Consider the following 13,857-nt stretch of genomic DNA (forward strand, 5'->3'; position numbering starts at 1 on the left):
CGACTGCAGTGGTGAACGCAAGGAGAGGGCTTGCTACAAGTGCAACGAGGTTGGACACATCTCACGTGACTGCCCCTCTACCTCCTCTAATGATAATGGTCCTGAGTGCTACAAGTGCGGCAAGTCTGGCCACATCTCTCGCAACTGCCCTTCCGAAGGTGGTTTCCAGAGCTCCAGCCGTAGCAACAACTACAACTCTAACCAGAGTAAGACTTGCTTCACCTGCGGCGGCTACGGCCACATGTCCCGTGACTGCACTCAAGGCGCCAAGTGCTACAACTGCGGTAACTCTGGCCACATTTCTCGCGAATGTCCTGAGGAGCGCAAGGAGAAGGCCTGTTACAAATGTGGCGAGACTGGCCATATCGTAAGTGTACCTATTCATCTCTTCAAATACTCCAAACTGATACAGTGTTAAAAGGCAGTGAATTTAAGCAAGCATTGTTTTTCGTTTCTTTAGTCGCGCGACTGCCCCCAGCAGGCTTAAATTCTCGCCTGATTTCTTCATGCCCTACTTGCTAGGCCTCCCAAGTGTTGCGAGTTGGAAGAAAGTACTATGAATATGATCATTTGGTTTTAAATAAATACTCATCCTTGAGCATATTGCTTTTTGAATATTATTCTAAGTCTACTGAATGAAACAGTGCTATTGATCAGCGATATAATGTCAGTTTGGATCTAATATGAAGCCCTGCTGGTATTGAGGCTCACGCAAATTGAAATTATTTCTTTGTGTCATCAGAAGGCATCCTCCAGATTGTGTATTAGAAATAAGATTAAAGCTTCATTCTGGATTGTTTGAGCAGCCCATGGTTCAATATTGGCAGCCTCAGCTGACCAAGCAGCAGTTGTAACCGTAGCGCCCCAATCACTACAAGTAGCAGGAGTCTTCTCACTCCTTTCAACAGGTCGCCTCACCAAGAGTCCATGAACCAGCCAACAACCTCCTCAACAGCAAACCTATCGGCAGCAGAAGCAGTGACCTCTTCTACAGCATTCCCCTCAGGATCACCGTAGAAGAACATATAATCATGATGTCCCAAAGAGCAGAGTGGGAAATGGTGCCACGGAGGCGGAGGATCTCAGGCGTTATTAATCAGTAGGCAAAACCATTGACGTGCTTGGAAAGGTTGTTAGTAGAGATGGCAACATCAACATACTTGAGAAGAGTAAGTATTGGCGAAAATGTTAACATACATGTCCTCCTTGATAGCTCGATGATCATTCAAGAGATCGGCAACAATAATTAAACCAGGCTCCTTGAAGGTCCGGGCGATGTAGTCCGTTAAGGTACCGGAGGTGAAGCGATTAGTAATGGCTTGGGCACCAGTGCATGAAGCGAACTTAAAGGCAGCATGCTTACCATAGGGCAGGAAGAGATGACACAAATATCTATGGATATGATCTTCCTAATCGAGATACCCAGTTGTGCTAAAAACAACAACATGGAGTGCAGAATATCTTTCTTGACAATTTCAGACAAGTGTGCGTTTCCACGCAGAAATAGAGCTTGATAGCGACCAACACATCTCACGAAATGCTTTCAGCAATGTTGTAAACGGAAACGCTGTGTATATCACGGACATGCCTTACAAGCGACAAGATATTTGTGGGCTCCCATTGGATAATACATTCCAAGTTCGAGATAGCTTGCTAATAACTAAGTTGTCTGCTTGACTGCTCCTACAAAAGGACAATGCATCCTACAGAGATTCTTCCCACAACATTGTAGCGATGTTGTTGCAGAACATTAAACAATCTTAATTGAGAATAGAACAATCTGGTTGTCATGTTGTCATGTTTTTATCATTCCGGCGTAGAGGAGGAAGTCGATCGAGAAAACTACAAAAACTGTTCCTTTTTTATTTTTTTAATAGTTAATTGGCGAATATGCCCGGCTAACAGTTTTACATTATGAATTTTCTTTTTTTCTTTTTCTTTTTTTTTTTTTTTTTTTTTTTTTTTTGGATAGTTTGGTATCTATCGCTTGCGCTTCTTCTTGCGATCATCATCTGAACCTGAATCGGCCTCACGCTTGAATCCGTATTTCTTATCATCAGCTGCATAGGATTTTTTTTTTTTTGGGAAGAAAAAAAAAAAAAAAAAAAAAAAAAAAAAAAAATGTTGGGTAAATGAATAAAAATATACATATAAAAAAAAAAAAAAAAAAAAAAAGAAATGAAATATCAAGTTACCTCTTTTGGCCTTTTCTTCTAGTGCGTCCCAATCTTCACCAGATTCTTCGTCTTCATCCTCTTCATCCGACCCGTCATCATCCATTGAAGCATCAGAAGAGTATGAACTCTCTGACGATGACTCGTCAAAATCACTCTCTGAAGCCTCGAATTCTGATCCAGACTCCTCGGACTCCTCAGCATCCGACTCTGCTGCCAAGAATGACCATCCGCCATCCTTGTAGAATGATGCAGGGTCCTCTTGGATGGTTTTCATGATGGGGCCCCAGTTCAAGTTGACAGGTCCTTCGTAGAAGACAATATCCATAGAATCAAGCCAGTCTTTAACATTATCTAATTGTGACACGGGGATTGTATTGATATGGATGGGTGTCTGGAAGTAATCTTTGAAGGCGAAAACCATATCAAAGTTCTTCAGTCCAAACTGCACACGCTCCAAATGCACAACCTCGACATCGGCCAATGTAATAACCAGAAAAGGCGCTTCACTCAAATGGACAAGGCAATCTTGTGTTGGCTTCAAAAGAACATTTGTCCTGAAAGGAACTCCATTAAATGCGAGGTCACGGAAAGGTACATCCACCTCGACCTTATTCTCACTCTAGAAAAACATAGCCATAAGGATCCATAAAAGCAGTAATATAAAATTAATCAGTCCCAAGAACGCTCTTTTTTTTTTTTTTTTTTTTTTTTTCCTCGTTAAAAGTAAGTACTGCGTGTGGATCTTTACCTGCTCCTGAATTTTTTCGCCAAACTGCTTAAACTCTTTGTTAAGAGCAGCACGGCGTCTGCGTTCCTCCTGCTCTGAGGCCAATTCATCTTCATCACCATAGACGTACTTCCGTCGACGATTTCCAGTTTCATCAAACTGCGCATCAGAAGCTTCTCTGTAGAACTGAATATGCTCCGTCTTCTTCTTTCCAATCATGATAGGATTCTTGAGCTGACAATGAATCAAAACAATCAACTCCCCATCACATGGCTGAAAGAATAGATGTTTGATGTTGTTGAACAAAATATCGATCCTGTTCTCGTTTCTGAGGGGCGATACATAACGTAAGCCATTCGAGTGGATCTCAAGTTCTCCAGGACGTTTACCATCCAAGCCAGGTCGAGCAAAGACATCGGGGAGTCTGGGCGGTCGCTTGCCCTTGATTTCAATCAACTTGTCCTGCTCCACAATGTCAGCCATCTCTTTGCGTTCGGATTCTTTCTTAACAGCGTTCTTTTTTAGCTCCAGGATCTGGTTATAAATCTCTGTCATTCTAGCACCATCAGCACTACGGAATGAAAGAGCGCGCACAAAATTGGCATTAGGATCGTCAAAAGGCTAAAAGTAGAAAAAGTAGAGAAGAAATTGTGAGTCTCAAGGCCTGCAACAAAGCATCCCTCTACCTTCCTATATATACTCCTTAGTTACAGACGATAGAAATAAAGGGGATTCTTACAGTGTCATCTTTCTTTCCTGGTTGTCCAGGTGTGATAAAATTGAGGCGAAGATAGTAGAATTCCCCTTCGTCGGTTTTGGTGGCCTTTTGCAATGTCGAGATGTGAAAAGGGACAGCAAGTCCATATATTGGCAGTACGATAGTGTCATTCCTATGATCGACAACAATCCTGAGACTGCCGACCTCCTTTGGCAAGGCTGATTCTCTCTTATAACTCTCAAACTTGCGGAACACACTTTTTTGGTTGTCCTTGACTAAACTTCCGGCCTCGCCGTATTTCTCCAGACCCTCTGCTTGCTTCTGGTCTGCCAACATTTTTTGATGTTCCTTGCGGGCCTGGTCTTTACTCGCTTCCTCTTGCTCGCTACGGAATTTTGTATTTAAAACCGCTGATTTGGCTGCGCGCTGATGTGTTGGTGTCTCCTTTTTTACTGGTTCTTCCTCTTCCTCTGCTGGATCTTTGAAGAAATAAGAGATCTCTGAATAACTGGTATCGCATGTAGTCAAGATTTGTGGTGTTTCTGTCGTAATTCTGACTGTGTCGATCAATAAAAGTGAATACCTATTCGGAACAAAAAATTGTACTAGTCCATAAATATGTAATTCTTATTGATGATTTTTTTTTTTTTTTTTTTTTTTTTTTACAGATTCATACTTTTTAGATCTTTCGTCCGCGGCTTTCGGGTTTTCTATATCCTGAAAACCGACAGATACGCTGAAGATCATATCACGTTGAAGTTCTTTAGTGTTCTTGCTGCTCAAAAGGTAGCTCGATTCACGGAACTCAAGTCCGGTCTAAAATGGAAAATGAATAGAAGTTTTTGAGTAATCAATTTTTGTCACAATGGATGTACGAGAAAAAGGCTCAAAAGCATGTTAGATTAGTTGTTTTGCAACACATACACCGAAGCCAAGATTCTTGACAAATTTCTTCTCCAAATCAGGTCTCCTGTTTCGAATGAAATCTATAGCACGGTTGTAGACGTCTTTGATCAAAACACCTTCCTTCATGGCATCTAGCACTTTACGCTGTACATCCAGAAGGAAGTTGTAATTCTTTTCCTGCGTCTTGTTGGGATCGATGAGGAATGTGCGACCAATGTTTGAACAGTACGATCTATAACGTACACCAAGAGAGCAGATAATTGTCCCAGCATGTAGCTCTTTATCATTAGAGACAGCTGATGTCTTTAAGTCGTAATCGCCTCCACTCTGAATGATAGGTGTGTAGCACCATTCCGGGTTCCCTGCAGCAGCCTATCAAAACCAAAATGATTATTTGATTAATGAGTATGAATATGAGTCGTCATTAAAAAAAATAAAAAAATAAAAATAAAAAAAAAAAAAAAAAAAAAGACAAATCTTGCTAACTTACATCAGCTGGGAACTTTAGTCGTTTATACATCTTTTCATCTAAAAGCGCGTCCTCAGTCTTTTCTGAAAATTTTTCATGTGTGATTTTACGTTCCTCATCGATAATCTGGGTCATTTCTTCAATAAAATAGTTCTTCATCACAAGAGAGCTCAGCTTGGTAGCCATCTTGGTTGATCTCTGTATTGCGTAATAGGATACAATTGAACAAAATATAAGAGAAACACACAAAACAAGGCGGAGTTAATGAGATACTAATATTTTCATCAGACTTACTAGTTCTTCATCATCCTTGATGGCAAACACCTCGGCGACACCTGTGGACATGTCAACACTTTCAATTGTTTTCGGCGCGTTTTCTAAGGCCGCCTTCCAGGATGTAGCAAATGTTCCTGTCTGTGTGTCTTTTGCAAAAACGCCGACACGGTCCTAATTAAATATAGTTCAATGTGAAGTAATAGGTAAATATCACTAACCTGCGTTGACACTATTGAGCTTTTCTAGCGAGCACTGAGCATATAACCGCAACATAGTAATGTACGCACCCCGTGCTTCATAATGATCTCAACCATCTTCTTGAAAATCTCTTCGTTTTGGGCCTCGTCTTTGCTGCGGACATGAATCTCAATGGGAAACTGAGGACCCTCCCATTGCTTCAGCGACTCAAGAATCTTGGCTGATATAATAGACATAATATCCCAGATCAAGATATCCAGGCATCAGTTAAAACGTCTGCGATTTCTGATCTTCAAGCATCCAGCTTCTACTTAAAACGATACACGTACCTTTGTTGCCTCCTGTGACAACATGTAGAGCATCAGGTGTAAATAGCATCAATGTCTGAGTAAGCTCATATCCAAAGAGCCAAATCTAGGATAGACGATGTGCGTAATGATACATAAGTGCCACTCGGTAAGTACAACTAGAATGTATCAATCCACCTTTGAGGAACAATATGGTCCTACAATAGTGTGTTATCCGAATTTGCTTCCTTAATTTACCTGCATTGCTGTGGTCTTCTGGTACATGTTGTCCTCTTCACTCATGTTACCCAGAATAACAAGAAGCGAGCCCACATTCTGGAATGAGTCCTCGAGTCCATTTGATTTCTACTCCATATGTATGCAGTAACTATAAGTTAGTCCAATTACGTCAACAGTTGTGGCATGCATCCTGTACATGGTATTTTTTTATTTGATTGCTTTTGTGGTTGTTTCTTATCAGGCATTGTAGTTGTGGTACGGTGAAGGATCCATACCTTCCAGTGGTTGACAAGCCCTCTAGCCCTCCTGTGGAACAGTCGAGCATCGATGGTGATCTCGGCAGCTGGCATTATGATTGGTGTTTACGCTGAGCAGAACAGAGGGATTGATCGAAATCAGATGCGTTTACTAGAAAAAAATATATTTTCAGTCCCATTAAGGGGACTAGATTAACAATAAAACTATCCAATATTTATGACTGATCCCGGCTTCAAGAGATACGCCCAATATCCTCTTGGTGGGTCTTAGGCAGACTCTAGATGATGGTGGAACGAAGATACTTAGGAGTGAAGTCCCACTTATGGTAGTGAATCATAGCAGGAAAGAGGTCAGTAGAGCAATGGCTATAGCGTGTTCTAGGTTCCAGCAATGATGTACTCGCTGGCGATATTCTTATTGTCGTCTATAAGGGCAAATAGACGCTCTATTAAAGCTTTCAAGCTTTGGCATAAACTGGCGCGTAGTTTTGTTGCACTCAATGATAACTACGAGCTTGCTTCTTGAGCATCATAGTTAGGGTCTTTGGTTAGTAAGAATAATTGGTATTTTGGATATCTGAGAGCGAGACCATAAAAAAGAAGTCGACACATATCGTTCTGACTTGATGATGACGACGACGTTCAATTATATCTTTTTGGGCTCTCTAACTCTGTAGCAGTGGTAACGGCATTAACCTCCGAAAATGTATCCATGACCTGCTTGAAAGAAAAAAAAAAAAAAAAAAAAAAAAAAAGCGTTATTTCAATAAAGAGTCAAGTTGAAGGAACTATACGTCAAAATGGCAAAATGGTGGTGGGAGCTTAATTTGTGCCAAGTATTATCAATATTTACAAAGATGATTCCTAAGAAGTTTCCTCGATGTAAAAAAAATTATCGGGCTTTGGTACACTGGTGAAAAAAAAAAGAATCTATCAGCAAAAACCACTACCCATATGTATCCCAGAATCTCTCTAAAAGCGCGTCTACGGAGTTCCTCAAGTTCTTCTCCAAATCCGTTTTGCGTTTTGAGTCACATATAATATCCAGAAACCCGCTTTTGGCATAATCTATCACGAGACAAGGCACGATATCAAACTAATGAGAAAATTACAGGGGAAGTAAGAAAAAGATATGAAACAGAGCACGGGATATGGACAAGCTGAGATTGGGCATGAATCTTCAAGAGGAAAGCCTGATGAAAGTAGTAAGGACAGAGATGCGTGAGAGAGAGGTGCGTTTAAAAATAAAACAAAAGTAAACTGTATGCTCCACTTCGTTTGGTCAGTGATCCATATAATTCTTTCGACATTCCGCGACGAGCTACAATCTGATAAGGTTATTCAAAGATATAAGAATCACTGACCAAATGGGACGGACAATACTAGAAATTTCTTCCACGCCACGCTTTCAATTGTGGTAGTCTGGTTTTCAATTAACAGCGCGAGCGATATCCAGAGATCTACTAAACCGAGCATGATATTGCAAGTGCCCGACTAACTGCCCTTGTTAAGGAATCCGCAGTTATTCGATGCATGTATCATCACGAAGCAAATCTGATGACTTTTATGTGTCAATAATGAGTGTAGTGCAATGACAAGGTTTTGGATTTGCGACGCACGCCGCTTAATTTTATATGACTCCTCGCATCGCAGTCATCCTGCATCAATTATGTTCAAACAATGAGAGGAAATGTGTGCTATATATAAATATAAAAGCCAAAGAACTAATTTTCTTTCTTTCTCCATCTGTAGATACACCTTGAATCGGCCACTCAAAATCAAACGAGAAGACTATCAGTACAACATGGCTAAACAAGAATCTATCATCGCTTCTGTCACCAACAACGAACGATCACCAGAAGAGTATGAAAGGCTCGCAAGGTCGCACGACTCTTACTCACCCTTTTGGTTAACAGAAACTATCCAGTTAGGGCCACTATTACCTTCAGATAAGGAATCGTTGCTCGAATATTTGAATGACTCGAGAGTCTATCAGTGGCTCCTTGGTCCCCCTTATCCCTACACTGAGAAGGACGCGGATTTGTTTATAAAAGGCCGTGTCGATCGAGTCACTAAGAATGGCACGCCATTGCATCTGGTTTTCCGAGATATGACAAAAGGTGGCAAGGCTATCGGCTCTGTTGGGGTGTCAGATGATAGTGACGACATGCTCGATGGTGATGATGTTGGGTAGGGGACACAACAAGATTTAGCAACTTACATTGTAGGGCCTCTGCACAGATGAACTGTTAACAATATCATCTTCACTATCATTGTAGATATTGGCTTGCTCCAGAATATCATGGCAAGGGTTTGATGGCTAAAGCATTGAAGGTGCAGCTTCGCAGGGTCGCAATTCAGGAGGTCGGTAAACGAAAATTCAACGCACATGCATTTGTGGGTAATTGGGCGAGTCGCAAAACTATGGAGAAGGCAGGCTTCGTCTATCAACCAAATATGGAAAAGACAAAAACAAAGGACGGAAAAGAGATAGAGCTCTGGACTATGCGAATGTACTTGGATGACAAAGATGTAGAAAACTACGGACTCATTCCGGAAGCCACACCACTGCCTTCGCTAATATAGGGGGGAAAAAGGATTGCATTGATTATGATTTACATTTCCATACTTCTCAAGGTTAAAATAACAAATATCTCTATTATACAAAGGCTTTCTACAAACAACAATTATAGCTTGTGTTTTCTTGATATCTTTATGCATGTTGTGGGCCTTGACTCTGTTCGGCATTTTGATTACTTGAAGAAGGCAGCTGTACCTCATGTAAAGGTGGAATATTTGCTGCCATAGAGGACTCATGAAGCCGAGTGGATATATTATGAGACTGTGAACTTGAAGTAATTGGTTCAACCCCTTGAGCTGTGATTAGCTGGAGTGGGACATCCCCATTTTCATCCACCCGTACTGTCGTTGGGGAGAAAGTTGATGATGGCTGTGCAAGAGTAGCTGCGTGATCAGGCCGTAGTGGTCGCCCGCGTATACGACCACGCATTCTGCCAATGAAATTGCCGATTCGATCGGCTCTGCTTATTTCATTATGATCATGTCGAGTCCTGGAGGCCGCCCACTCAGGGCCCATGATAAATCCTATTAATCGGTCATTCAGCACTATGGTACTTCGTCTCCTTGTATATGACGTATCCTCGCTGGCATTATCTAATGTTGGGGCTATGCACTCGTACTTACACAGCGGACACGTTGAGCTCTTACAAGTGAGCCATGGGTCTTTAATGGAACGAGCATAGTTTCTTACCAATTAGTCTAATTCAAGGTACCAAGAATAATCAATTCTCCATAGCAATTGTTGATAATGACCTATCAATACTTACCAATACATTCACAGTGGAATTCGTGGTGACATGGCAAAGTACGGATCTCCTCCCCCTCCGAAAACTCGTCCAGGCAGATGGCACAGGTATCATTGATAATTTCGTTTGCCGGAATAAATGGATAGGCTGCAGAGTCCAGGGTTTCAGCGGCTGCAAGAGCTGTGACAGACCGCATGGATCTGCCCGAGACAGAGTTGGTCCTCGCCACTTGCGGTGAGTGGCCACCAGAGTACCCATCACGCTCGCAAATATGGCCATCAGCTTCACGAGTAGTTTTGGAGTCATCCTGCTCCAGCTCCGGGAGCTGCTGAACATGATTCAATGTAGGCAATTGCATTGATGTTGACGCCTGCAATGTACCTGATACTGCTGCTGACCCTGAGGGAGCTGATGGCGTGCTTTGTCCATATATCCTGACTGGGAATTCGTCCAGGGCAGCCTTCTCGATAGTTTTCCTCATATGGATTGTTCCATTTGGAAGCAAGTCACCTCCTCGTGCCATTGCTTCCGCTCTGTATCGTTGTCTTAGGGCATACAATCGGCAATGCAAGATGACTTGATACAAAATTAATGCGGTAAAACAATAACGAGTGGTTAGCAATGCAAGATAATTTTTGAGGCTAAAAAAAGCGATGCGGATTTATATATATATATATCCCATCAACGCAGTTAGCCAACAGGAAGAAAAAAATGGAATAGACTTGAAGGATCCTCGTACCAGATATAGTGAATGAGACACCTAAAAGCACTACAACGACAATCAAGACGAATTCCCAGATAACCGGCATCCTTCTATCAGTAGACATAGAGATGCGCACTCGGGTATTGTAACTGGGACTGGTGGCATTATTTGAATTCAAGAGATAGCCTCGCAGTGTGAACCCCGAGTCGTACGATACCATCATGCCAGGGATCTCTATAGGTGTTTCGGCCTCATCTGTCCCTGCGGCGGCGCCTTCAATAGATCCTTGACCTGGGTTATTGTAGACAATGGCGGCAACAGCGCCATCATTCATGGCTACAAGCATCTTTGTTCGAAACGTACATGCAGTCACTTCTGTCACACCTCCTCTCCTGATCAGCGCAACCCTTGGCAGGCCAAACAATTCCGGTGTGGGTAGTGTTGTATTGGCATCAAAGCCTGCTTCACATCCATATCCCATGTCATAGAGGAAACCCTGTGAAGCAGAAGGAGAAGAAAGATAAATGACCAATTTGAATCAGTTGATGAAGTCAATGGTCACTTTGGAGTGGCTGCATTGATCGTTGAAAGGATAAGGTAGGTTCCAGCGAAACATACAGAAAGGCCGTCTTTAGGGATGCCAGCGGTCTTTGCAATAGCTCCCACAGGTAAGTCATCGCCTGCCATGAAAACCTGTAAGCCATTGAGGCTGGTGGGTCTCTCTTTAATACTGACGACATCATAAGACAGACGAGCGACGAGGACTCCAAAAATATTAGCGTTGACAGGTTGTAGTATGACGAGAATGCTAAAGATGAGGACTGTTGTCAAACAGCACGTTACATGTCGCTCCTGACTGCGACGAGGCCATAGCGACATCATAGTTGAAGCGAAGAAGACTGACTTGATTGAGTTGGCGTATATAAGCGTTGAAATATATACTGAAAAAAAAACGATGTGTACAATGGCTTTTTGCCTATTTGTTTTACGGCCCTGTGGGTTACACGGAGTCTGTAGAGGTATGGAAGCAATGGCGCTTTGGGAAAAAGAAAAGAAGTAAGAGTAAGGAGAATGAGGAAAAGGACATGGGAAAATGCAGACATGCAAATGCATTTCAAAGCAACCAAGAGAGACTGTGAAAGAATTCAAGTTCAGATTTATGAGACCTTCACTTCCGATTGAAGGTGTCTCGCAAAATGACGGGCTCTGATCATACAATGCCTTAAATGATATACGACAAACTCTTTTTGTATTACAACAAAGTTACCCGAATAGAAGGTGATGATGCTGATGTGTAACTGCTGTTGATGATGATGACGGTTGCTTGCTTTGAGTGCATAGCTTATGCATCATACACACTGAACAACTGCCCGTCCATCATACCCTGGTATGTTCTCAGTTGAGCACTGACACTGATCGGATAAAATTTTTTTTCCTGACAAGTTGCCAACATATTCGTACGTTATGGGTTATAAAACCTGTTCTAGTTTACCCTCGGCCTTTTGCAGTAACAAGGACAATATCAGAGCAGGCGTAGATTTTCAATGTGCCAGGTGGGATTGAGGGCGCAGCAAAGCATCAAAACTACATTTATTAGATGTATAAATTTTTATCTCTATCCCCATTACAATTTGGCCAGAAACTTGGGTCCGCCACCCAACTTTCCAATCCTCTCTTTCCAATCAGGGATATCGTCCTCTAATGGCCGTCTCCAGCCTTGAATACTGATTCTCTCGTAACTCTTTATCGGCTCCTTGTTGTCATCGTTCTTGACGCTTGACAGTCCATTGCCACCAAGAGTTACGCTTCGAATAAAGTCTCCAGATTCATAAAGTGAATGCTTAGCGCTAGGGAGGAACCCAAACATCTGAAAAACGTGCGGCATATCATCGTATACGCGGAGTAGAATACTCGTAGGGGCATTTGCATGCTTCTTTGCAAATACGATGGATTCATCGCGAAGCATCTCACCGTCCCCTGCAATCTGAAGAGTAAAATAAAAAAATAAAATAAAATAAAGAAAAATCAGTCCTTCATTTAACAAAAATAATTCATATGATATTAGATTATACGTTTCAATGGCACTTACAATCATGATAGGACATGTTCCTGCTAAGTCATCTTCTAGAACTGGACTGACATATTTACAGCGCAAAAGTCTATTATTGGTATAATGTTGCACTGTTGGAAGCTTTTGCATTATCATATCATCATCCAAACCAGGCGTGACCTGGACAATAGCCTTTGCCAGTTTTTTAAGAGAGGCTTGACCTCCATGGCTAAAGCCCTCAGCTGGTAGGTAGTCTGAAGCTGTGTTCTCCAAAAGGGATGGCATAGAATGAAGTAAATCGATCCAGGGACTCCAACCAATGATACCAGCCGGAAGAGGAAGTCCCGCATCACGAATTGCGAGCATGGTAGCAAATGTTAATCCTATTGAGGTCAGATGTGAGAACCGTCAGAGGCTTGCAAACAGTTGAAACAAAGCGACCATTGCAGTCATTTTTTACACACCTCCTCCGGCACTATCACCCATGATGACAAGATTCTTTGGATCTACGGGAGTGATATTGGAATCGGCGGGTGGATCAAGCAGGTACAAGTAAGCGGCCAATGCGTCATGTAAGGCAGCAGGGAAAGGCGAATCTGGTGCCAGCCTATAGTCAAGTGCTTGAGATCAATTAATGTGATCCAATGACATTTCTTTTAGTGGAATGTTTAAAAGTTTCAAATGCTTTTGAAGATCTCATGTCAGGGGAACTTTTTTTTTTTCTTTTTTTTTTTTTTTGTTTTGTTTGTTTCTGGCTTACAAAAGACTTTTGCTCCTCCAAGCCTTGCCATGTTCCATGTCGCCCATCGATGGGTCCGGATCGAGCACAAGAAATATCCTCCACCATGCAGGTACAGAACTGTTCGCCCCTCTGCGAACTTTTCGTCCTTGACTTTAGTCTCAGTCCATTCACCTTTAAGTGGCTTTTCTATTCTAGGATCATGTTCCCAGTCCCAGCCGAGCTTATCAGAGTCAATGTCTTGGTCCCTCAAAAGTTTACTGACATATACTGCAGCCTTGTCTCTGTAAGTGTTAGGGATAGTAGATTCTGACGAGTTGGCGCCAGCATGAATAGGTGCATATTTGTCATTAAGCCGAGACATGATCTGGGACTGCTTCAAAGGCACGTCCTCCAAGTGGGCGGCGAATGCTCTTGCCATGGCCATAGTGATGGAAAACTTGTAAGACCATGAGGGCTTTGCTGGTCCAAAGGTAAAATGACTGACCGTAGTTTTGATGAGCAATGGTGCCTTTGGTAACAAAAAGTTCCAGACTAACGCTGCCTTCTTCTTCATGGTGGGAATGAATGACTGACAGGATTAAAAGAGAAAGAAAAGAAAGAGTGAGAGAGGAGAATGCATGTGTGTTTGAGAGGGAAGGAAAATGGAGAGGGGAAAGGTTTTTTAAGGTTGGTTAGTTATTTCCATGCGCATGCTTGTTGCTTGTTTTCCGGTTCACGACAAGGACTACATTGTCACTCCACAGAGAGGGCAATCTCGATCACCAGATAAAACAAATTGTTC

General features: G+C 42.2%; 6 protein-coding genes across 6 annotated transcripts in view; 2 read left to right on the top strand and 4 right to left on the bottom strand.

The window, feature by feature from the left end:
• Positions 1-620, top strand: part of BCR41DRAFT_245474 (hypothetical protein) — a 1,074-nt gene extending 454 nt beyond the window's left edge. Inside the window, exons 2-3 of the mRNA XM_022020151.1 lie at positions 1-367; positions 461-620. The exon at positions 1-367 is cut by the window's left edge and continues 33 nt beyond it. Coding sequence (XP_021883561.1) covers positions 1-367; positions 461-560 — 467 coding nt within the window. The 3' untranslated portion in view covers positions 561-620. The remainder of the gene's footprint in view (positions 368-460) is intronic.
• Positions 621-1,975: 1,355 nt separating this feature from the next.
• Positions 1,976-6,376, bottom strand: BCR41DRAFT_380344 (FACT complex component Spt16). The gene is made up of 12 exons (XM_022027255.1): positions 6,274-6,376; positions 6,017-6,124; positions 5,801-5,885; positions 5,561-5,691; positions 5,292-5,444; positions 5,019-5,195; positions 4,547-4,900; positions 4,299-4,438; positions 3,644-4,205; positions 2,926-3,525; positions 2,196-2,796; positions 1,976-2,060 (listed from the first exon to the last, which is right to left on the bottom strand). The coding sequence occupies exons 1-12, from the start codon at positions 6,346-6,348 to the stop codon at positions 1,981-1,983; spliced, it is 3,066 nt and encodes a 1,021-aa protein (XP_021883562.1). The 5' UTR covers positions 6,349-6,376; the 3' UTR covers positions 1,976-1,980.
• Positions 6,377-8,009: 1,633 nt separating this feature from the next.
• On the top strand, positions 8,010-8,842 carry BCR41DRAFT_349088 (acyl-CoA N-acyltransferase; the record flags this gene model as incomplete). The annotated part of the gene is made up of 2 exons (XM_022023407.1): positions 8,010-8,445; positions 8,535-8,842. Exons 1-2 carry the CDS (start codon positions 8,060-8,062, stop codon positions 8,839-8,841), a joined length of 693 nt encoding a protein of 230 aa, XP_021883563.1. The 5' UTR covers positions 8,010-8,059.
• Positions 8,843-8,909: 67 nt separating this feature from the next.
• BCR41DRAFT_349091 (hypothetical protein) lies at positions 8,910-9,734 on the bottom strand. Its single transcript, XM_022023408.1, has 2 exons — positions 9,603-9,734; positions 8,910-9,498 (listed from the first exon to the last, which is right to left on the bottom strand). Exon 2 carries the CDS (start codon positions 9,350-9,352, stop codon positions 8,969-8,971), a length of 384 nt encoding a protein of 127 aa, XP_021883564.1. The 5' UTR covers positions 9,353-9,498; positions 9,603-9,734; the 3' UTR covers positions 8,910-8,968.
• On the bottom strand, positions 9,472-10,893 carry BCR41DRAFT_245536 (hypothetical protein). The gene is made up of 2 exons (XM_022020152.1): positions 10,321-10,893; positions 9,472-10,157 (listed from the first exon to the last, which is right to left on the bottom strand). The coding sequence occupies exons 1-2, from the start codon at positions 10,763-10,765 to the stop codon at positions 9,592-9,594; spliced, it is 1,011 nt and encodes a 336-aa protein (XP_021883565.1). The 5' UTR covers positions 10,766-10,893; the 3' UTR covers positions 9,472-9,591.
• Positions 10,894-11,852: 959 nt separating this feature from the next.
• Positions 11,853-13,838, bottom strand: BCR41DRAFT_384870 (Alpha/Beta hydrolase protein). Its single transcript, XM_022027615.1, has 4 exons — positions 13,095-13,838; positions 12,799-12,954; positions 12,374-12,717; positions 11,853-12,268 (listed from the first exon to the last, which is right to left on the bottom strand). Exons 1-4 carry the CDS (start codon positions 13,627-13,629, stop codon positions 11,909-11,911), a joined length of 1,395 nt encoding a protein of 464 aa, XP_021883566.1. The 5' UTR covers positions 13,630-13,838; the 3' UTR covers positions 11,853-11,908.
• Positions 13,839-13,857: the final 19 nt, after the last annotated feature.

The sequence above is a fragment of the Lobosporangium transversale genome (assembly GCF_002105155.1).
Source record: "Lobosporangium transversale strain NRRL 3116 chromosome Unknown BCR41scaffold_9, whole genome shotgun sequence".
Classification (NCBI taxonomy): Eukaryota; Fungi; Mortierellomycota; class Mortierellomycetes; order Mortierellales; family Mortierellaceae; genus Lobosporangium; species Lobosporangium transversale.